This window comes from Conger conger, chromosome 3 (assembly GCF_963514075.1).
Source record: "Conger conger chromosome 3, fConCon1.1, whole genome shotgun sequence".
Lineage (NCBI taxonomy): Eukaryota > Metazoa > Chordata > Actinopteri > Anguilliformes > Congridae > Conger > Conger conger.
Genome location: NC_083762.1, coordinates 53824092 through 53849524, shown reverse-complemented (window position 1 = coordinate 53849524; position 25433 = coordinate 53824092). Strand labels below are relative to the sequence as shown.

Here is a 25433-nt window from a genome sequence, read left to right as displayed (position 1 = left end):
TGGCTTGGTTGGGCAAGAGTTATGGAGGAAGCCCACAGTAGTGTATTGCCCTAAGAAACTTATGGAGGATATGTCGATGCTCATACAGTGCCTATGGTTATGAATAAGCATTGCATATTGGGAGAGAAAATAAAACGAAGTAAATAAAATATTTAGGAAAAATTTGAACAATCAATCTGTCAATCTTTTGATTCTGTAGAGTAAAATCTGGACAGATCATTGGGTTCGTTTGTTTTATAATAATACACAGACAATGTGGATTCACATTGCTTGTGCCTGATAGCAGCGCAAATCAAAAGGTGCACAGTTTCAGTGTCACGGAAAGGGGGAAAAAAAACATGCAGTAGCCTGGTTTCTGTTAGCTCCACTTGCTCCATTTCTGGTTATGATGAATCATCAGAACAGAAACTCTTCTGTGCCATCAGTACATAGCATTGGTTTCCTGAAAGGAGAAAAGTCCACACCGGCCACAGCCCCCCCTGCTGGTTTGAGACAAAAATAGCTAAATGCTGGCGAAGCAACTTTGGAGAAGGCAGTAAGGAGCTTGTTTCTTTTTTGGGTCCACCCCCTCTATCATCATCTTACCGTAAACTTACTGGCCCTACACTCTCAGAAATAAAGTGACAGTGGAGATACATTTTTGTTCTTCAAATATCAAACTTGCCAAATATACTCTGAAAGTACAGTAATGTTCTCATTGGGTACAAATGTGTATGTTTTGAAAGCGAAAGAGGTGCAAATTAATTATATATTGCCTTATGATGATGGTAATGCATATAGCAGCATACAATTGCATGATTTAATTTCATAAAGCTGAAAACACATTGTGAAAGAAATTGAACCGGTTCCCTATGAACTTCACAGATGAGTTGAAGGTGTTATTTGTGACCTATAAATTCCTGGACTTTAACTTTCATGCTTGGAAGGTCTCACTGAACTTTGTGTTCCCTTGGTGATGCCTCACAGTTGTAAAAACAGTAAAAACAGTCAGGGGGCAAGCTTTCAGCTTTCCAAACCATTGGCAAGCTTCAACTGGCTTTTTAAAATCAGGCCTTAAGACATGCGTCTATTCCTTTGGCCATTTAGCTGATTGTAATTTATAATTGTATAATTTTGTTTCTGTAAAGTGCTCACATTTGTTCATATGCATCCAAATGCTCATTGTTATGTCTCCTTTACCAGAGTTTAGATGAGTTCAAAAGGGATCTCTGTCAGAATAAAAGCCACTTAATAGTAAGAGAAACTCTCAGCTAATATAAAACATTGTACTGCACATGAAGAGGGTTATATACGAGTTTGCTGAATTTTATCATAATGTAATCATCATTGAAAACAAAGTTAAAAACAAAACATCAAATCTCTCCTACTCATCTTCTTAATTTGGCACTATTGTGTTGAAAATTCACATTCCTCAAACCGGAAAAATACAAGTAATAAAAGACACAGGGAAGACCTGTTCCGTCTTGAGTGTAAATACACATGATTATTCTGGACAGGTTGAAAAAGAAAGCCAAGAAAACATCACAGATCACAAATATCGAAGTTAATGCAGACCTAATTGAGGTTAAGCCGACAGATGCGAACAAAGAGGCAGCAATTACAGTCTTTTTCTCCAGAATGAAAAGGTGGCAAGACAGAGAGGTAGAGAAGGACTCAGAGCTTAGCAGAGATGCATCGATCTGAAGAGGGTCGTACATTTGTACCCAAATGTCTTCCTTTAAATTCAGCCTGGGCTCCGGAATATCTATGTCTATGATTATGCTTAATTTAATCAGTGAAAGTTTAATTAGTGCATCTCATTACATGGAATATAACGCTAACGAATTATGATAATGTATATTTCATTCATATTCTGATTCATTCTAAAATGACCATATAAGGATAATATGCAGTACTATTATATCCATTTTAATGTCCTTATATTTTAAGCCTCGTTTGTCAAAAATGCTGATGTTATGCCGTATCGAGAAGGAATATTTAAGGTTTTAGGAATAAGGATTTAAGGGATAAACATGATGTGCATGGAACACTCACAAAAACTGTTTTTCGTTATAATCCTTATCCTGTATTTATAACAATCCTTACAATTTAAAAAGAGTTATTTTTATTTGTTTAGTTTTTTTGGGTGGGGGGTCAGTCTGTTTGTTTTCTGTCAGATGATAATATTTTGCATAATTTACACTTCTGCACAAAAGACTTAGTCTTGTTCCCCTTTTAGAACAAGGGTCACCAAAGGGGAAGGACAGTGGGGAAAGCTTAGGGGTTTAACCACAGATCTGGAGCAACAGAGAGGTGAATTTACTTTTTAATTTGAAAGGGAACTACTGTGTGTATGTTTGAGCTGAATGTCGCCTTGCTCTTCTTAATTTATGATGAGACATGTACTGACCCACAAATTCATTTGTGTTATTTTGGGTGGTCTGCTGATCAAAGCTTTATCCTCTTTTCGGATCTAGCTTGATCTTAAAAAAAATCAGACGTGTTCTGACAACTACTCTTTTGATGACAACACTTTGTAAAAATCCTGGCAGGCTAGAGCTGATAAAGACTTTTGCTGATGTACAGTACCTATGAATTTTTCATACATTTTCAGGGCATGAAACACAGTATTACTTAGAGAATGAAAACCCTGTGTTTAATTTCAGATTATAACGGTAACTGGTCCAAGCATTGAAAGCACCTAATGATTCTCTATAGGATTATTTTATGCTTCTCTATTTTCGTTTAGGTGGGTTAACATTCATATTGCAAAGATGGAATTTAATTGCAGCATGTTGTTGCCAATTTGTAACTTGATACTTCCCAATTCTACAAGATACGCTCTTTGTTTTGAACCCTTAATGAGGGTGGATACCATTGTGGTTCCTACATTTCCTTATGTATTTTTAGTTCTTTCAGTGTGCTGAATGAATTCACATTATACAATCAGCTAATCATGTGGCGGCCTGTATCGTAGTGGTTAAGGTAAATGACTGGGACACGCAAGGTCAGTGGTTCTAATCCCGGTGTAGCCACAATAAGATCCGCACAGCCGTTGGGCCCTTGAGCAAGGCCCTTAACTGTGCATTGCTCCAGGGGAGGATTGTCTCCTGCTTAGTCTAATCAACTGTACGTTGCTCTGGATAAGCATCTGCCAAATGCCAATAATGTAATGTAATGTGGCAGTGACAAAATGCATAAAAGCATACAGGTCATGTGGTCAAGAGGTTTTTCAGACCAAATTTCAAAATAGGTAAAAAATGTGACTTTGACCATGGAATGATTGTTGGTGCTAGACAAGTTTGAGTATCTCAGAAATTGCTGATCTCCTGGGATTTTCACACACAACAGTCTCTAGTGTTTGCAGAGAATGGTGCGAAAAAAAACATCCAGCAAGGAGCAGTTCTGTAGGCAAAAATGTGTTCATTTTCGCCCTTCTGACCTCTCTCAATGGTCTAAGTGTAACAGGTGAGAAATTGCCTGAGTCCGAGGTGGGATTTGAACCCCGGCCTCTCACTTGTCCAAATTATTTGTTGAACGAACACGTTACCAGTCAGCTAAAGACGAACTCGCCTCTAGCCAAGGGCAACAACGTTCTTTTGAATTTGAGGGTTACGTCATCGGGGAGTGTTGTCGAGGTAATCTGCTAACAGCCTTCGCTTTTCACTGCACCATCCGTGCTTACTAGCGAACTAGCTGAGCTAACCATGCTACACTCACCCCCCTTTGACTTCCCCTCCATGTGAAACTCCGCAGCAACCATTTATTTTATTTCTTTTTTTTTTTTTACTCCCACCCAGATCCGGGTCACGGCACCAATGTAACAGGTGAAGAAATTGCCTGAGTCCGAGGTGGGATTTAAACCCCGGCCTCTCACTTGTCCAAATATTTGTTGAACGAACGCGTTACCAGTCAGCACAACAACATGTCAAACCTCTAGGTCGATATAACAGCAGAAAACAAACAAATCAAAGAAATGAGGACCGGATTTACGTACATGAAACTCGCAGCGCAAAATACGGCTTGACGAGGGTACGTTGGTGCGGTCGCAGTCTGCCTGAAACTAAGATATTATTTACGAAGACTACAGCTCATTACACAATCAGCAAATGGGACTGTCTCCAAACTGCATTTTGCGAAAGAGGCAGATCTCAAACAGCGCAGTTGAAACACATGTTTTGTGCATTGAATATTCTTTGTTTGAATTAAATGCAAGATGTAACATTGCGATGAGCTTCACCATTGCCGAGATAGAATGGGAACGTTGTGAGGAAGGCACCAGTACATCGTTTATTTCTGGCAGACACGTAATTATTTGTATGGCTGAAGTAGCATGGGATTCTCTGTTTTTTAGCAGTCCCCGTTATTTTTCCACCCTTGCTTTGGAGGATAATTAATCAAAACAAACACACACTCTTTACGTGATGGACAAAAGCGATTAAAAGCAGCATATCATTGCATTTAGCCTAGTCATATTTTTCTTAACTGATCAACTGATTTTTTACTACGGTTGAGCACGTTATTTCAGTCACTTCCCACTACTTTACATGAGATATTTATATTTATTTAATGAATTATTTTGTGAATATTTTCTGTGACAAACACCCAGCCTTAAGTATTGCTTGGCTGCAATTATTAATTCATATTTACTATTAATAATCTGTTTGATTATTTCTTGCTCTGGGGGTACAAATTGTGTGATTCTTGTGGCAAAGATTTTTTCAGTGCATCTTCAAAGCTTAAATCTCTGTCTTGTGCCTTGGTTTACGCATGTTCTATAGAGGCGGAGAAATTTCACACACAATTTGACCCTGGTTAATTGGGTGGACTTTATTCAACGGAATACATAATCAGCTACACATATGATATATCTGCCCTTTATTTGCATGATCCACCCTTAAATGTATATGCATTAAGTTTAAAAGCATATCCTGCAATGACTTGTCAGAAAGATAACCATGGGAGATGCGTTTTAACTTAGGCAGTAATAATAACACACAAGTGGGTGATGGAGGGTTATGATTAGCAATATTAAATAAATAAATACCCCAATAAATAATGAATTTAAATTACAATTAATTTAAACCATGATTAATTAATTAAATCCACAATTCCAGATTACCGGGTTAGTGAGGTAATTTACGAATTTACACTATTAGTAATTTTTGCCCTAGCATTGTTGGTGGAATCGCTGTTATTTTTTCTTTCTGCCTATAAATGTTTAATGTTCTAACTTCTTCATATCCGTCCATTGTATTCGTTCATATCAGTTTTTTCCTCAGGTGATAAATATGCCGCTCAAGTAGCCTACGGCCCAAGCTGCACTGCTATAGACTCATTTTTGCATAGCCTACCCCACCACTTTTGCAGGAACGGGCACAGACCTTGGTTACCAAAGCCTGTCTTCATATAACAAGTTGGTAACCACCTTCATAGTAGCCTACCAGCTAAACCCGATTGAGGTTGTTTGGTTTTGTGAAGTCAGGTTACAAAAGAAGTCCTGGTTATTTTAAACTCTCTTCATAGTATACCCCCCTGGCGGTGTCGGGAACATGAATGATAGCTTATCATCATGGTATCAGCATGATATCATCTCACTGTACTTCACTTTTGTGGAAGCTGTCGATTTGGCTGAAAGGGGATTCTGTTGAGTAACAAGCATTGGCCAGAAAAGTAAATTTTTTAACTACCTTTCGACCCCATGCCTGGATACAGGAATGTGTAGCAAACTTGAATTGTCGGAATTCCACCATTCACTAAAGATCATCTTACCAGTCACTCCAGGAATTTGCGATCTTGTTATCACAAGACACAAATTCAACCAATACATTTTTCAGAAAAGGCACTGGAAATGAAATAACAATAATCAGAAAAACACGTCGCAACATCCTGTTGGGACTGTGTTGCAAACAGAAACAAGACTGTAGGCCTTGTAGGTCTGCCTACTGGGTTTGATTGGTGATGTTGACAGATTTCATTATTTCACAGTTCAAACAAGAGTGTTACAATGAACGGTAATGGTTGGTGTTTATATAGCGCCTTTATCCAAAGCGCTGTACAATTGATGCTTCTCATTCACCCAATCATACACACACTCACACACCAATGACGATTGGCTGCCATGCAAGAAACCAACCAGCTCGTCAGGAGAGCATTTGGCGATTAGGTGTCTTGCTCAGGGACACGTTGACACACCCAGGGTGGGATCCAACCGACAACCCTCTGACAACTGCCAGAGCCAGACAACTGCTCTTACCAATATTGCCCTGACATTAATTAATGAATAGTGTAATACAATTAATTCATGTTACTTTTAATTGTTTACTTGTTTTTTTTTATTAATTAATTGTGGTTTGAATGAACTAAATAAAAAATAAATTTGTTGGGACTAATCTATATAAAACATACTGTAGACACTACAGTGAGAATTCCAGTGAGCAGATTACTGGGCTGATGTTTCAAATTATGTCCCTTTATGAAATAAATCATATTCCAGATTTGAAAGCAGATCATAATTGTACCTATTTGCTATTATACCTGGATTTTTTGTTTGTGCAAAGTGCCATTAAAGTTTTGCATTCTCTTTTTAAATTGGGTTTTGAAAAAAAAAGGATTCAGTGCCTTCCGAGTTTTTATTTTTCTGTCTGCACAGAAATGTGTTTTAATGCTCAGAATAGCTGCCCGGAATAGGAACTTTTCAATGCTGATTTTATCATACCGCAGTCAGGTGCCCATTTTTTAGCTGGCATGCAGCTTCTATAGTATCTCTATGTCTGAGCACACGTGTGTTTTTCAACATCCCATTTATTTCCAAGGAATATCACATCTGAGGTGAATGACATAATCGCTTCTCTAAAAATCGAGGGAAATGGCTGGACTGGTTGTGCCAAAATGATGTTCCCAGTTGCATTGTGGGGTGTTGCCTCTGCACACATAAAACTGCAAGGAAGTTACAAAAACTATTTAATCTTATAACAGAGCACCACTGCCACAGGTCATGATGTAACAGCCAAAGGTCATTTGTACGGCATGGTTTGTTTGTTGCCGTCTTCTGTCTGCCTGCCAATAAATCACTGAGGTGTACTACATGAGATCTCAAAATGATTTGTTACTGGACATCATGTGAAAAGTGGTAACAAATTAAGTGTAGCTTCATAGCTAAATCTACCTCAGACAAATGACTGTGCACTGTCCCTTTCAAATAAATAAATAAACAAAATAATGTCAGAGTGCTACCACAGTCCAAGCACATTAATCAGATATAGGTCACCTGTGAAAATTAGGGCAGACAGTAGGTCAAAAAATCTGATATAAAAAAATGGAAAATCTGACAGAATCATAACAATAGCCCTGAGAATATCCTGTTCCTAGTTTGTCCATTGCCCATAAACCTGAAGGTTAGAGGCCTGCAGGGGTTCTGTCGTGCACAGAATTGCACTGAAGCTATTTCATGTTACCATGAGATGAACATTATTTGTGATATATTTTAAACATACTGTACATGCTGGAAAATCCTTCACAGCGCTTCGATTGTTCTATCTTTCACAGGCTGTTGTTATGTTTACATTTAATAAAAAACATGAGCTAGCTTATGCATCTTTGACATTGGATTTCAGAGTCTGGTATTGTCAATGATACTCCACAGAGTTAACTTAGGTGTAAGGATGCAGGATTGATGTTCAAGTTAGGGTGTATACTGTGTACACATTCCGGAAATATCCACAGTCAAAGATGTTATATTTTAAATGCTTTGGTGTATTGTCACATTGGTAATATGCATTATATTCTTCATCACCATTACACAGATGAAGGCAGTATGTTCAAAGAAATCCTTAGTAAAAATGTGCAACTTTGATATTTCATTAATGTTTTAGGAGAGGTCTTCTGGCTTCCTCAGGTTGCATGTCATGAAAAATATCAGCATCAATGGGGGGGGGGGGGGGGGTGGGGTCCAGATCCTCCCTCCCACCTAATGAAAATGGAGCGTTTATATCCGGGATAATAAAAGGAGAGTCAGGGAAATCCCTCGCCCAACACCCACCCCCACCAGCACCAGTGCCGCACAATCCCTGGCATTAAATTGCACACTGCATCTTCCTCTCTATCATGTGGGAGAACATATTAATCTGCAGATCAGAACGATTCCTGACATTCATGGAAAAGCTTTTAAAGGGACAGCCCTCCTCTTGCTAGCTAGCCTGCGACCCTCTCTCTGCTACCTCTTCTTTCCATGGCTGATACTAACGCTAAGCATCTCACTCACTGATCTTGGAGGGGGAAGGTTGAGGTCAGAGGTGGCTTGGTGCTGTCACTTTTAATCAGAGGTCTGCGCTAAAGACCGAGCACTCAATCTTGTCCTCTCGCCGGGATCTCGAGGACCTCTGCTTAGGAAAATCTTGTTGAGCAGCTTAGAGCTCGGAACATTTCCGGAGTCCCGGGAATGGGGGGTAAGCCCTGGCGTCTGATGTCTCTTACCATGGCCTGGGGCGAAGGCGAAAGAGGAAAGTTGTGCAATTGCCCAAGGAGCTGGGGCAGAGCACAGAGTGTTTTCCAACATGGAGGAGAAAAAAAAAAACTGCCAGTGCTCTTTGGGTCGACTTTGCTAGCTAACTGCTGTTTGGGACGACCCGTCTTCATGTACCCTGACCCCTGACCTAGATTGAAATACCACTGGTCGTGCAGGCAAAACCTGCTGACACCTTCTAAATACGATCCACTTAAATCCTTTAGCAGCAGTGCCCTTATATAGCACAAAGCCCATGCTATTTTCTCTTTGATGAATGATAGATGTTCTTATTCCTTTTTGTTTTTCTAACTGACTGCGCTGTACTTTAAGAGATCACTTTGACCAATTACAGCTATATAACGGACCTCTGTGTTTTCTGTGGAATTATGCAACACTTTCCCGAGTTTTCGATATTGATCACAGCCAGGCCTGTTCTGTTAGCCGCTCATCTGGAAGAAACCCTCAGCAACAAAATAAAATCTTTATTTTAAAGTTTAGACATTCACTCCCTTTTAATAATTCATTTAATGCAGCTGAAACCTGCATTTTCTGAAGCTACACTGATTACAAAGTGAAAATATTTTAAGAGGGAATGGTAAGGCTTTAACATGCTTCTTGTGTTTTTTCTTAGTTTTACTCCCAACTCCCAGATGCATATTCTCATCACCTCTACAGCGAGCGGAACCTCATGTTCTTTTCCATTTTTCTTTTAGAAAAGCAGGGCAGCTGATACTGTACGCAATAAATAAATAAAACGCACCGTCAGGACCTGACCCTAAAAGTACTTTTATTGCAGAGGCTGAGCAAAGAAAGCAAAATAAAATGTGTATAAAAAGAGAGGACAAACAGACACCGGTGTCACCCCTACCCAAATATAACATACCGCAACAGACTGTAAATATGGGGACTTTTTTGGAAATATGACAATGATTTCAAAGCGGCCTACTTTTTAAAATATGCACTGCAATACCTTGAAGTGGTAATAATGTGTATATATAAATTGTGAAATGATGCAATATCTAGATTGTAGCTTTCATTCTCAGGCCAGGCACTGCCGTTGTACCCTTGTACAAGACGCTCAACTTGAATTGCTTTAGCAAATATCTACTATATAAATTGTCTTTATTTTTTTGTGCCGAATGCCAAAAGGTACATGTCCAGTACCCTGCAAGTTTAATCTAGAGAGACAGAGGCTTGTCCCTCCCTTGAGGTCTCACATGGATGTAAATAAAAGACCGATGTAGAGTTGTTGGTCTCAGGTGGTGCCTGGGGACCTGACTCTGCTGAAGGCAGATGTAGAAACTGGCTGCCATACTGAGTACATACAAGCTGTTACATGCACAGTTATTCCTGAAGTTCTCATTTTCCTCTGCACCACCAGCTTTTTTTGGAACAAATTTTCATCTGACAGGAGTGGAGTGCTTGTACATATGAAGAGTGATCCTGACAAATAAAAATTGAATGCAGTTTGTTGGAAAAAATAAAAAAATGAAAGTTTGTGAACAGGGACACGCCGGATGTGGGTCCGAGGTTTGTTCTCATCGATTAGCATTTGATTGGATTTCCGTATTGGATTGGGGTTTTGTGTGGTGTAGGCAAGATGACGTTTGGATTTGGGTGAGATGGTAGAATCTGGCTGCTGTATGGAGTCGATCTTAATTGCAGTGAGGATGGACTGTGCGGGAGAGCTGGGATTAATGAATCACCGGGAAATTGAATGTGGTGGCAGAAGTGCATGTGTGTGAGAGAGTGAAGGGGGGGGAGTGAAATTGTGCATGTCAGAGAGGGTGTGAGAGAAATAAAGAGAAGACAGCTAGTAAATATATCTGCCATGACTATTATTTGTCTCATACATCTGTCATTTTTGCTCAATATTAATCTTACAAGGATTAGTGAAAGAGAGGGAGAGAGGAGGGGAGGGGGTTGCCTCTATGCTCTATGTTCAGGCATCAGGTATCCTGAGATATACATACAACCCAGTCGTGTCCACTATCGCAATTGTGCCTCCGTTACCCAGAGGCAACTGCAATGTTCATATTATGAAATGGTCTTTAATTATCTGACCTAACAGACGCTAGGTCTCCTTAGATGATTAAGAGATCACTGCTGCTAAAATTAACCTCCCTGTTTTTTTTGGGGTCTTATGTGACTTATGAGTAGCTTTAAAATATATTTTCACCAGTAGCAGGGGGTAGCTTTATGCGTAGTGCTGGGTCTATATCTGCAGAGCTACAATTCCCATCAGATCTGGGTCAAATTCATAATTGTTTTGGATTCAAATACTTTTCTGTGCTTGATTGATCTTGTCTGGTACAACTGGGCCAAAGATCACCAGAAGGCAGGGTTTGCACTTGTTGCAAGTATTTCATAGGTTCCAATAAACCAGACAAGTAAGGCATAGAAATGTATTTTAATCCAAAACAATTAAGTATTTGACCCAGGTCTGGTTCCTTTGCAGGATGCTAGTCTTCCTCACTGTTGCCCTGTACTCATAAGGATTCTCAGAATAAGAGTGCCAGTACAGCAGCAGGTCTCCCCTAAGCCCTAAGTGGTTAAGGTACATGACTGGGACCCGAAAGGTCGGTGGTTCGATCCCCGGTGTAGACACAATAAGATCCGCTCAGCCGTTGGGCCCTTAACCCTGCATTGCTCCAGGGGAGGATTGTCTCCTGGATAAGAGCGTCACTCTACATCACTCTGGATAAGAGCGTCTGCCAAATGCCATTAATGTATTGTAATATAATGTAGACCAGCTCAATTGTTTCTAGTTGGGAATGAGCTGGTCATAAATCTGGTCTAGCTGCATATGAGCTGGTAAACCAGCTAGTGCTGGTAGCTTGTCTGAGCTGGTGGCTTGTCAACCAGCCACCAGCTGTTTCAAAACCTAGCATGAGCTGGTCAAACCATGTCAAGCTGGGAGCTGGCTTGAGTTTTTTTTTCAGCAGGGTAACTTTTTCCATATGCTATAAAACACTGATTCACTGAAGTTCAGCATTCCTACTCTGAAATATCTTATGGATAAACTGAGAATCATGTCACCTAAGATAAGGGTTTCTGTGGAGATGAAAAATGCCTAAGTGAATCCACAACTACTACTCCCTTTTCCCAGATGCCTATCCTGTTTCGGAGGTGATTTACACCTGGACGACAGGTGCAGCCAAGTCTGTTGTGGTGGCTGAGGATGGGTCACGACTCAACCAGTACCACCTGATTGGCCAAACGGCAGGAACTGAAGACATCCACACCAGCCGAGGTATGATACACCAACCGGAATCTTCAGTGTTACTTCACCCCTAACAGGGTTTATACAGTGGATGAAAATGACTCTACTGTAGGAGAGACCATATTGCACTGACATTTTGCAGGGTGCACTTTTCACATGCATTATGGCTGTGATCCTCAGAATTACACTGTTACCATTTTGAATAACATCATACTTCTAATAACTTCTAGTTTGAGAACACAGTGCAGCCACCAATGCTAGGGGGAAAGGAAACTGTTTTCAAATTAAGCTGGATAGAAACAATAATCAAATCTCCAGGATTTGAGAACAGCACATCCCACGTACCTCACATACTGCGTACTGTCTCTAGAGGAGGGACTGAGAAAAAAAAAAAACACTGATCCATGTCCTGCCTGTCGCTCACTGGGAACCCAGATTTAATCCGGGTGGACAGTCCCATCAGTTGTGCATTTAGACGATGACGTCACCGCGCCCTGATTGGAAGGCTCGGCTATGACATGTGGAGCTGAAAGACATCTGCTTAATTCCGTTACGTAAAGAAGTAATACACTTTCATCCGGAAAAGGTTATTGAAGGTGCGGATTTCCTGACGCGCCCCTGTTATTCATCTCCTAAAAAAAGATGTGTGATTTAAAAACAAAAATTTTTTTTACCACTGGACACGCAAGGCAGGCTTAATTACAACGAATGTCAAGACTGTTGCGCCGCTTCCTTTAGTAATCTGTCTGTCAGAATGGCATGTGGCTGCAGTGTGTGTCTGCGTGACACGCACTGGAACGAGTCAGTCGCTCCTCTGGTCCCTCACTTCCACACATCTCTACACATAATTTTGAGAAGGCAACAGCTGGCATTTGCCTGTCTGCCTGCTCCCCCCCACCCACCCACTACCACCACCACCACCCCCACCCCCCCCACTACCACCACCCCCACCCTCAACCCTCCCCCAATCTCCAACCTCCACTCCCCTTCTCGTACGGGCTGGAGTCTCATGGCAGTCCAAAGGAGCTAGGTCTTAATTAGCAGCCCTAATCTCAGAGGAAAACCCTCTTTGCTATGTCAGAAATAGGTTAGCTTTCTGCTGGAGCGTGCTGTCCTTTGCTGCTGCTAATATACTAAATGGAACCAAAACCACTCACACCAAAAAAAAGAGAGAAAGCTTTTCCAGGCACATCCTGGGTGTAATGGGTCACAGTCACTGGTTTAATCTGTAGAGGTGCTGACCATCTCACAGAATTTGGCTGGCATTATTTTGAACTGTAAACAAAATATTATCTGCTGATAATCTTTTGGCAAACAGACTGCCTCCAACAGCCAAGCACCATACGTCCTCATTACCCAGACATATTTTATTTTATTCTAATCAACTGTAGGCTTCCCTGGCCACCCAAGTATACACTCAATGAGCACTTTATTATGTATTTTAGACTTATTTTTTAGACTTATTATGTCTTCTTAGAGGTTTGACACGTTGTGTGTTCAGAGATGCTCTTCTGCATACCACTGTTGTAATGCATGGTTATTTGCGTTACAGTCACCTTTCTGTCAGCTACGAAGAGTCTGGCCCTTCTCCTCTGACCTCTCTCATTAACAACACATTTCTGCCCGCAGAACTGCTGCTCACCGGATGTTTTCTGTTTTTCACACAATTCTGAGTACACTCTAGAGACTGTTGTGTGTGAAAATCCCAGGAGATCAGCAGTTGCAGAAATATTCAAACCAGCCCATCTGGCACCAATAATCATGCCACGGTCGAAATTTTTCCCCATTTTGATGGTTGAACATTGACTCAAGCTCCTGACCCATATCTGCATGATTTTATACATTGCACTGCTGAATTGTTCCTAATAAAGTGCTCAGTGAGTGTATATACAACAGAGTATACATATATTTGAAAATTAAAAACGGTTATGCTACCACTCACCAGTTCACCAGCATGGCCGCATTGTTCTCCGCAATGAACGGAAGTTCCCCGTAAACACTCCGAAACCCAAGCAGTAAAATCCACCAAACACACATCTTCACTCCTCTTCGATTCCCATCCGGATCCATGCGTGAACGGCAGGCGAATCCAGATTTCAGTCTCCCTCCAGTTGTCCCACAGCGGAGCGGGGACAGCGAGCGTCAGTCATTGGTGACCGTGGAGGAGAAGAACTCACTGGCCGAAGGCATGCCGCTCACCCATCCCGGCACAAACAGCAAATTTTGACAGTGCCTTCGCCGACCCCTCTCACCTCTCCACCAAATTCATATAATCCTAGCGGATAATTAGCCCTGTTTTTTTTAACGGCTGCCGAGGAAGCTTGCACTCGTACGTCCCTTGAATAAACGTGTCCGTTAGGAGTAGGCAGGACTGAGCGACATGGGGCGGCGGCTGCAGGATGCAGATTGTGACAAGGGATTAGTGAGTAGCAGAAATCCGATTTTGCCAGGAGAAAGCAGGAGCCATCAGTGGATTTTCTGTAGTTTATCAGACTCTGTGGTGGGGAGCTAGAAAGGATTTTTTTAAGCTTCAAATGCAATCTTCGGTTGGTTAACAGGATATTATGTTTTATTTCTCATTTCTTTATTTCTTATTTTTACGGTCGCAATTTACCTGATGTTAGTGTCATCACATTGGTATTTCTAAAAGATTTAGAGCCACTGAGACCTATTTTTATGTTAGTGCATTGTTACTTTGTTTTACTATTCTATATTTGAAAACTATATTTTTGTTAAATAACTTATTATTGCCCTTATTTTTTACCCTACAGCATACCACTCAAAAATATCTGCCTGTGCATTTTTGATTAGTGAGGCAACCACTAAATGTGTTTATTTAATATAATAAATCAAATAAATTGTTTATTTTCATATTGGTATTCCAATGTGTAATGAACACCAACTGGCTGGCTCATCATGAAATAATACACTGGCAAATACTTAAGGTGTGTTCTCGTAAGGTTAATATTGTTAAAATGGTCTCAGGTGTTTAATATTATGAAGTTGTCTCACAGTAGCATGATACATGGATAGGATCAGGATAATATCTAAGATTCTATCTTGGGATGATGAGATACATAATTTAAGATTTTGCTATTGCATAAATGGTTACCGGCCGAGTATTTCAATATATTGTGGGATAGGATTTCAGTAATCAGAAAATTGGGTAATACAAAACTAGAAGCTTTGATCCATAAACAAATATAAAGTAGTTTTGGGTTGGTCAGGTTGGTCCTTAACCTAGAAATTGAGATAATTGATAATTGATTGATTCAGTGCTAAACTATAAAAGCATAAGGCGTTTTTTGTATTTTAGTGTAGCTTTTGTGTACACTGTATGTACTTGCACTGACCTAAATTTGTTCGATCAAATTTCTGATTGGAACAAGACTCATCTTTAATTTAAGTATTGAACCATGTGTGTGCACCAAATAGTTGAGATATTGACACTTTTAGAGTACAAAATAGGTGTAAATTGGTTAATAAAACAGTGTAATTAACACAAACCCTTCCAAAACAATATTCTAAATGGACAATTAAATATTTTCAAGACGAAACTAAAAGTGGTCCAAAGAAGAATGCAGGCCTTAGAAATGTATCGATACTCTGGGATGTTATTTGAAAATATGTTCTGTTATCTATTCTAAAATAATTGCAAAACTGCAAAAATGCTGCACCGTAATCCAGATGGACCAGTCGGACGGTCAATGAGACACACTGTAGTGAACCCTTATTTTAACTAGGGTCAATTGATCAGTAGAAACATTATGCTCTCAAAACAGTTGTGTTTGTAAGTTATCAGTCGTTTTTAAGACATTGAATTTTGAAATTAGACTTTGGTCAATGTATTGTGTATTAAAGCAGGTGAATAGGACTAATATGCAAACTATATTCTGAAATTAGACTGACCTTGTCCTATATATTTTGTACTAATGCAGATGAATATGATTAATATCCATCCATCCATCCATCCATCCATTATCTGAACCCGCTTATCCTGAACAGGGTCGCAGGGGGGCTGGAGCCTATCCCAGCATACATTGGGCGAAAGGCAGGAATACACCCTGGACGGGTCGCCAGTCCATCACAGGGCACACACACCATTCACTCACACACTCATACACTCATACCTACGGGCAATTTAGACTCTCCAATCAGCCTAACATGCATGTCTTTGGACTGTGGGAGGAAACCGGAGTACCCGGAGGAAACCCACGCAGACACGGGGAGAACATGCAAACTCCGCACAGAGAGGCCCCGGCCGACGGGGATTCGAACCCAGGACCTCCTTGCTGTGAGACGGCAGTGCTACCCACTGCACCATCCGTGCCGCCCATGATTAATATGCAAACTGAATTAAGTTTTAATTATGTTTCAATATGTTCACTCGTGTGATTGCATTATTTTGACATATCCAAAGAAATGGATTTCAAAATCCAGATAATTCTGGACTGGATAAAAAGTTGAAATACTGGGCCCTGGTGATGTACCCGGACACAGTTTGTGTGATTCTATAACTTGCATTTCATTTTCAGGCAAACATCAGAAACTCTTAAAAAGCGCAGATAACAGCCAGTTATCATTGTTACGATTGATATTAGTGTTGGTACATAAACCTGCATCATAAGTGCCAGAGTAGCTGCCACAGGGGGGATTGTGCACATAGTGCTTTAAATACCAAATAGGTTTTTGGACATAGTGTTGGATATACACAGCAAGCACTTTATGAGGAACATTTTTACTTTATTACACCTACATGCAATTATCTAATCAGCCAATTGTTTGGCAGCAGTGCAATGCGTACAATCATGTAGATCACAGGTGTCAAACTCCAGTCCTGGAGGGCCGTAGTGTCTGCTGGTTTTTGGGGTGTTCTGGGTTCATTCAAGTCATTGATTGGTTAAAGTATCCACATGCCTTGTTACCAAGGCCTTAATTTGCTTTAATTGGCAGCTGATTGAAAGGAAACCACAAAAACCTGCAGACACTGCAGCCCCCTGGGGATTCAGTTTGACACCCCTGATGTAGATACTGTGAGGGAGTGGGGACGGAGGACCACACGTGAAAGTATAATCTAGGGTTCTCCCCAATATAATCTCGGGGAACCACTAGAGGAGAAACGGAACAGAAAACTCCCCGGCAAAACACCAACTAAAATAGTACCAAAAACCTGGTACAAGAGTCTATTTTGACTGAATAGGTGAAAGAAATTACTAAAGAAGAACTGATACGGTTACCCAAATACGGGGCAACACGCCTTTAAATATCTAAAGAAAAGCCAGCCTTGCAGGCTACCTCTATCTGGCTCAGTGTCTGAAACACAATGTAACACTGAAGCAAAGAACTGAGGGACAATGAGTCTTAAATAGAGTAGAGCCCGCCTACCAATAACAGATAATTGGTCAGTAATTAGACTGCACCTGGATACCAATTAACCAAGGCAGCAATCTGCACGCGTGAGCCAGAAAAATGGTACTGTCTGGAAAATGAGTAGGAAAACCCTGACAGATACGGGTCAGTAGCTTCAGTTAATCACTCAGTTCACAACAACCAACAGAATGGGGATAAAATGTGATCTATTTTGACTGTGGAATGATTGTTGGTGGCAAACAGGATGTCGTGAGCATCTCAGAAACTGCTGATCTCCTGGGATTTTCACGCACACTAGAATAATAATCCAGCGAGCAGCAGTTCTGCGGACAGAAAAGCCTTGTTAATGAGAGACGTCAGAGGAGAATGGCCAGACTGGTCAAAGCTGACTGGAAGGTGACAGTAACACAAATAACCACACATTACAACAGTGGCAGGCAGAAGAGCATCTCTGAACACACAATGCATCATAACTCTAAGTAGGTAGGCTACAGCAATATAAAAATCTAATAAATACCTAATAAAGTGCTCACTGAGTGTATTGCACACAGTATATGATAGCTAGGGCTAATAAACTCATAATAAATGCTTGGATTTAGTTGAGTCAATGTATACTGATAGCAATTGGTTTTCAGTGTGCGATGGACAGTATCTCTAACCTCCAGGAATTTCCTGTCTTGTCCTTTGCTGCACAGGCCAGTATACTGTGATGATGGCCCACTTCTACCTGAAGCGGAAGATTGGCTACTTTGTGATCCAGACGTACATGCCCTGCTTCATGACCGTGATCCTGTCCCAGGTGTCTTTCTGGCTGAATCGAGAGTCTGTTCCAGCCAGGACTGTCTTCGGTCAGTTTGAGCCTAATCCGAACACCCAGACATCAAAGGGGTTCATCACTTTTTGAAGTGCCTCAAGTGCAGTCGAGTGCAGTCCTGCTGAAAAGCAGCCTCAAAAGCAACATTCATTAGACTTGGAATCTCTATCTTTCCCTGCTTTTCCTGTCATTTCATACTTTATGCATCAGTTTCAGACCTGGGTCAAATGCATAATTGTTTTGGGTTCAAATACTTTTCTGGGCTCGTTTGATCTTGCCTGGTGGAACTGAACCAACCAAGAGGACCAGAAGGTGGGCTATGCACTTTTTGAGAGTATTTCATAGGTTCAAATAAACCAGACCAGCCCAGTAAAGCGTAGAAAGGTATTTGAATCCAAACAATTATGTATATGATCCAGGTCTGATCATTCTTACTAAAGATGATGATTGCTAATCTTGGTAGATTATTTATAAATCCACAACACCAGATTTACAGTGCTGTGGGATGCAACTTTGTGTGTATTAGGTTCATGCTGCCACTGAGACAACACTGCAGAGAGACCGACTTTATGTTTTCCCCGATAATTCACTTCTTGTGCGTTTTAGCACTTTATTTCATCAGAAATGCACTTTTGTTGAGATGTGATAGATGTGTGCTCTTGCTAGCCATGAATCAAAGAACAGGAATTACATACCAGTGTTGCTACTGCAGAGCACTCTCATATTACATTGTATTGATAACCTTCTGAAGCCTGGTCTCACTACCATACTCTTGCTATGCATATTATTTATGCAGCCTTTAATCAGGTAGATGCTGTTGAGATTTCAATCTCTTTTCCAAGGGGGACCTGGCATAAAATTTGCAAAGACAATTGAGGGAAATAACATTCTGAACAGCTGTGCAGGAATTATTAGCATAGATTTTTAATGCTTTATTTAACCAGAGAAGGTCCAGTGTGAATAAGTTTCCCCTTTTCAAGGAAGCCCAGGAGAAATGCCAGAGAGAACAGCTAAAGCCCCAGGAGAAGTTTTTTGGCCATTGCTTAGGGCATTGTTCATGGGCCCAAAGGCACAGTTATTTCGTGTAGGGAGCCACATCCAGATATAAGTAATCATCCTGATATGCACACCAGGAGCTAGAACCAGCAACTCTACAGTTACCAGTGTTAAAAGCTGAAATCAAAATTCACTTCTCTATCAATTTAGTCAATTCCTCATAACCATATGAACACGTCTGAAAACGATATATTCCAAAAAATATATAAAATTGTAATACTTGTATTTTCACAACAATTTGACAACCTCCTGCCCTTCAAAAAGTCCCCTGAAAGATCAATTTCACTCGTGTATACGTCTTATCGTGGAAGCTGCTCGAACTTCCGTGTCTTTAAAGCTGTATATGCAGAATAAGAATACACAAAAGTGCCAAACTGCACTACTGTGACGGCTGTCAAGGGATGATAGATGTGACCTCTCTACTGTTGATCAATCCATGGAGGTAGGATGCTGATACATACACATATCAAAAACAATATACTTTATCTTAGGGCCTGGATAGATAGGGATATCTAAGATGTATGAAGCTTGCATACATATTCTTTGCTGCGTTTTGAAAGTGATCTACTGTAGTTGAGATAAGACTTTTTGCTTTATTGGGAGGGGAAATGAAGTCACCATACATGCTGTCTAGAAAAGAGTAGATAGATGAATACATCAACTGCGGTCAGTCAAGTCCCACATACAATAATATGTACAAGCCCAATAGAAAACACTTACTCTGTTTTTACAAAATCTGTTTTAAAAAGATCAAGCTGTAAAATTCAGCTTGAAACTTGAGCTGGTCATAAGATGATTTAGCTGGGTATGAGCTGATCAACCAGCATGACCAAACTGGTCATGAAGCTGGTCTAGCTGGGTATGAGCTGATCAACCAGCTAGTGCTGGTAGCTTGTCTGAGCTGGTCAACCAGCTACCAGCTATTTCCAAACATAGCTTGAGCTAGTCAAACCATGTCAAGCTGGGAGCTGGTTTGTGAACTGGTCAACCAGCTAAACCATGTTGAGCAACTGGTCAACCAGGGATGTGAATTGACTGTTACTGCATCTATAACTGACTGGCCATGTTGTCTTGTTCTGGTCCATCTTAGGTGTGACCACAGTGCTGACGATGACCACACTCAGCATCAGCGCCCGGAACTCCTTGCCCAAAGTGGCATACGCCACAGCCATGGACTGGTTTATTGCCGTGTGCTATGCCTTTGTCTTCTCGGCCCTGATTGAGTTTGCCACTGTCAACTATTTCACCAAGAGGAGCTGGGCCTGGGATGGAAAGAAGGCAATGGAGGCCCAACAGCCCAAGGTACAGTTGGCATGCATTTTTTTAAGAAAAAAAAAAGTTAATCCCATATGCTGTTGCTACCAAATATTTAATAATTCATTTCAAAAGGCTTTATATTGACTGTTTTTAGACTGTTTTTAGAAGATCAGGGTGTGACATTGCACAAGTCTAATTGCTCCATTAAACAAAATGGTGGTCTCAGGTTTTGGGTCCCACTGTATGTCTGAACCAGGCCCATAGTGTTTCAGTGTAAATAAGATGTAAACCACAACATGGTACACATTTTTTCAAATCTGAAAAAAATCTGAAAGCTGAAGCTGCCGCTCAGGAGATCTGTGAAATGTCAGTGAGAAATTATATTTGATTATGAATTTCAACCTGTTTTAAATTACTACCTAGCATCTGCAGTTAGTGTTGCATCACTATTCCAAGAAACACGTTCATGCCATTGAATATAATCACAGTATATGGCTTGTGATTGATGGAGCCGTGATTGCTGTAGATCATCCTAAAGTTGCATTTCTATTTGTTTTTCCACTGATATGCACAGTATATGTGACAATTCATGTCAGGGGCCAAGTGTGACATGAACTGTCCATCCATATGTCAATCAGAGCTTAACTTAACATTAATGGTGGCTAAACGGTACATGACTGGAACCTGGAAGGTTGGTGGTTCAAGCCCCAGTGTAGGCACAATAAGATCTGCACAGCTCTTGGGCCTTGGAGCAAGTGTATTAAATAAAGATACAAACAGAGATGGCTAGCAGTGCACTTGTGTATCGGAGGCACACACCTGTATTTATTGCAGCAACTAGTTCTAGAGGTTCTTAAATGGGCCCACACCTATTCACTGGAAGACAAATACATTAAACACCAAAGCATTCAATGTCTATCTTTGTTTCTTGATATGAAAATGTAATTACCCCCCCCCCCCCTATAAATAAATAAATAAAATTGCCGGAGTATAAAGCATCAAGCACACTTAAAATCAATACAAAAAATATTACAAGCCTATTTTATTTAAGTACTATCCGAGCTGGCTTTTAGATCAATTATTCATTATTGAATACATAAAGACATCATTGCACATGGTACAGTTTAGATTGAAAATAATAAAAACAGGAAAAAGGCCCTGTGCAAAAGTTTGGGAGCCCTGTCAGTAAGTACTTTGTAACTCCTCCTCAGGGAACTATAACAGCTTGTAAACTCTTCCTCTAGCCAGGTAAGAGTCATTCAATTCTCGCTTTTGGAATCCCCATTCTTCCTGGCAGAACACCTCTAACTCAGAAATATTTTTCGGCCTCCTTGCGGCATGTTTGAGATTTTTCCACAGATTTTCAATAATATTCAAGTCTGGGGACTGTAGTGGCCATTCCAAAACCTTCATCCGTTTTCCCTGGTACTTCATAGTTAATTTTGAGGTATGCTTTGGATGCTTTCTTGCTGGAATACTCAAACTCTCTTCAACTTCAATGTCTGGACTGACCTTAGCCTCTATCATTAGCCTCTAGAATTTCTTGATATTTGGTGGAATATATTCTGTGTGCCTCAGCTGCCACACAACCACATACACATAATGGATCCACCTCTACCCTTCACAGTTAGCAAGGTGTTCTTCACTGCAAAGGCTTCACCCTTTTTCCTCCAAACATCACTTCTTTGATGGTGTTCAATTTTGTTTTTTTCAGTTCAAAGCGCGTTGTTTCAAAAACGCTTCAGGTTCTCAATGTTTTCTTTTGCATACTTCAGATGCTTCATTTAGTGTTGGGTTTGTTCTTTCTAGCAATGTAGGTCTTTGTTGTTGAATGTATGTTGTATTGCTGTTCTGTGAACAGCTAGACCTGTGTCTGCTACTCTTTTTTACAGCTCTTTTGTAGTGATGTGTGGGTTCTTCTGAGCATTTCTCATCAGGCCTCCAGCCATTCTATCTGAAATCTTTCTTGGTCTTCCAGACCTCGCCTTGACTTCAACTGTTCTATTTACCTTGCATTTTCTAATAACATCTCTGACAGTGGAAATAGGTAGTTTGAAAGATTGATAGTTTTTGTAGCCTTTTCCTTCTTGGTGGAAATGAACCATCTTCATTCTGAAATCCTTGGACACCTGTTTAAAGGAATCCATGGTTGTTAACACCAGACAGAACAGCCACTATATACTTTGGAAGCCATGGAGTTACTCCAGAATAAAAAGTTCAGCCCTGGAATTATACTCACCTGACTCCCTAACAAGTAAATCACCTGGGTCTGGGCCTTAGTAATCATCTTTTTAAAAGAGGGTTCAAATAGGGTTCCCAAACCTTTGCGCACAGGGCCCTTTTACTTTAAAAAAATAATTTATGAACAGTAAAACATTTAAATGAAAAGTAATCTTGCTTTAAAATTGCAGAAAGGTCTCATGGTTAACTCTGTACCATTTAGAGTTCAGGTTTGCTTTCAATCACATACAGATTCATTGTCACAATTTTTTGCATCCCAATGTATAGCCCAAAAACATGTTGTCAGCCATTTCAAAAGTACTTTTGAATATCAACCATTTGAATAAGCCCATTATGCTGAATGCATTTGCGCTTCATATTTCTTTTTTACCTAAGAAAGAAAGAAATGGTTCCAGCAGGGCATTTATAACCTATTTTACATTCAGAAGGTATTGACGCCTACATAAACTCTACAAGCTATTCTGCTGTTTTTCTAAAACAAATGAACCTTTATACGTTTTTTCTCTTTTGCCTTGTATTACCTTTCATTCCTTATTCTGTGCAGAAAAAGGACCCACTGGCTCTGTCGAAGAAACCCAACAATGCCTGTTCAGTCGGAGGTGTAAATTACACACCCAATATCACCAAGGATACTGCCATCGCCACCATTTCAAACAGCTCCTCTGTTCAGCTGAAACCCACTGAAACCAAGGCCCTGGACCCCAAAAAGACCTACAACAGCGTGAGCAAAATTGACAAAATGTCCAGGATTGTGTTTCCAGTCCTGTTTGGAACTTTCAACTTGGTCTACTGGGCCACGTACCTCAACCGAGAGCCGGTGATCAAAGGAGCCGTTTCTCCAACATAAAGAATCCCTGTTCTCGAAACCGCGAACTTCAGCCATATTGTTCAACAACCTGGATTGTCATAGATGACAATGCCAAGCACTGAAGACTTGCTCCGATCATAAGTTGGGAGAACGTTCCTTTTTATCATAAGTTGCATGATTAAAGCTAGACGGAAATACTATTGCCATGTTTGCCTTTACTGTTTATACTGTATATTAATCGACCAGGATTTCTTATAGAATGTTGCATTTTATTCAATGAAGCAAGAATTTTTATCATCGCCAATTAGTTTACCACTCCCACTGACCCCCTGGTCCACCACTACATAGGATTTGGCATCTACATTTTTTGTCATTAAATGAAAATGCATTACTGTATGTTGGGAACAGAGCAGTAGAGCAAAGCCAAATGCTATGCAATTCAATGTTTTATACTGTATTAATGATAACATTCTTTTGCTGTATAAAAGTGGGCTTAAAATATCCAATGTCTAAGAATGGACTTGAATGGAATTGAAGAATTTGGCATTGAGCAGAAGAATATCCATTTGCAATGAGTTGCCTTCAGCGTGAACAATTCCTACACGTGTGCGCATTGGAATTACTTGCCGTTTCTTTTGAGAAAAAAAAAAACTTTTTTCAACAAGTTTATTTATCATTGTGCAACTTATAATCATTTGACTGATAACAAAAATGTATGCCAGCATTTAGATAGTTTGCTTCTAGGTGCAACATGGGAAAATAGATTTTCTTATATAGTTTGCTATATAAGTATGTGGGAAAATACTTTTTTCTACACAGTATATTGTTTGGTTGTGGTTTTGACTTAACAGCTTTTTTGAATCTATGTATGCATTCTGCTTTTGGATACGTCCAATAAAATGCAATAGGGACAAATCAGTATAAAGATTGCTGCCATGCAAAATGCAGTCTAAGCAACACAAATTTAAGCTAATATATGACTTTTGGAAATATTGAAAGAGTTATGAGTACGTACTGTATGCTTTGAGTAAATACTGTATGATGCTGTTTTTATTTTTGCTGCTACATCAGCTATCTTTATTGAAGCTATTTTACTGTCATTAATTGTTTTTATATGTACATTGTACATGGGTATTTGTTGCTTATTTACATATTTAATATAGGTTTTACTGGTTTCTGAGTGTGTACATTTTCTTACCTTTCTCTTTATGTGACATGATCATAGACTTGAAGTTAGTTTAAGATTTAAAAGTAAAATGTGATTTGGTCATTGGCAACAAGGCGACATCTACAGGTATCAGCCGACAGAAAGAAGGCCACTCAAATCATAACTTCACCAAATGGCTGATTGCTTTGTCTACATTACTTCTGGAGAAAAAGCTAGTATGTTTATTTACTTGCAAGACCTAGATTAGAAAATATTTAATTAACATTCATATAGTCTTGCACCATTGGAGAACTTTTTTAAGGGTCGGTCAGTGCCAAACTGAATATGAGATACAAGGGAAATGTTGAAGGGTTAGGGTTAGGAGTAAGAGTTAGTTCAGGTAGAGTGTGTCCCTGAAAGATTACACAGTATTTGCAGCTGATGGATTGTCATGAGGAGTGCCCTTACAGAAATGTAATATGCAATATATTGGAAATATGTACAGATTTTTAAAAATATATAATGGTTGAATATATTTCAGTAAATTCAATTTCCAGAATTGGCTATACAGCAATATATTGCAATATGTGGACATTTTGGAAAACACAATATTATATAGAAAAACAGCATGCTTAATATATTTCATAGCAAGGTAGTTTCAAAATATTTTGCAATAAGTGACCATTATTTGCCCATATCTTTTAATGTGTTGCAAATCTTTAAAATAATATTTTATTTTAATCTTAATGAAATAGAATATACTGCAGTATATTGTAAAGATGTGGGTTTTGGGGGAAATATAAGATAATCCCGCATATATTTCACAGTTTTTAGGAAGACATATTTCAGTATCTGAAAGAGGAAATAATTGCCCATATTTTTTTTTTCTGACATTGATAATGTATTTCCTTGTAATATATTGCAGCACTTGCCATTTCTGTAAGTATAACCAGGCCCTCTTGTTGAGAAGTAAGCACTGGACTCTCCAGTCCCCACCCTGTTTACATTGATAATTTGATAATTTATCCTGGG

The 25433-nt window shown here is 39.9% G+C and overlaps 1 protein-coding gene across 2 annotated transcripts in view; it reads left to right on the top strand.

The window, feature by feature from the left end:
- Positions 1 to 25132, top strand: part of gabra5 (gamma-aminobutyric acid type A receptor subunit alpha5) — a 50870-nt gene extending 25738 nt beyond the window's left edge. For both annotated transcript variants that reach the window (XM_061233602.1, XM_061233601.1), the window contains exons 7-10: positions 11595 to 11738; positions 17774 to 17926; positions 20039 to 20250; positions 22991 to 25132. In XM_061233602.1, coding sequence (XP_061089586.1) covers positions 11595 to 11738; positions 17774 to 17926; positions 20039 to 20250; positions 22991 to 23293 — 812 coding nt within the window. In that variant the 3' untranslated portion in view covers positions 23294 to 25132. The remainder of the gene's footprint in view (positions 1 to 11594; positions 11739 to 17773; positions 17927 to 20038; positions 20251 to 22990) is intronic.
- The last annotated feature ends 301 nt before the right edge of the window (positions 25133 to 25433 follow it).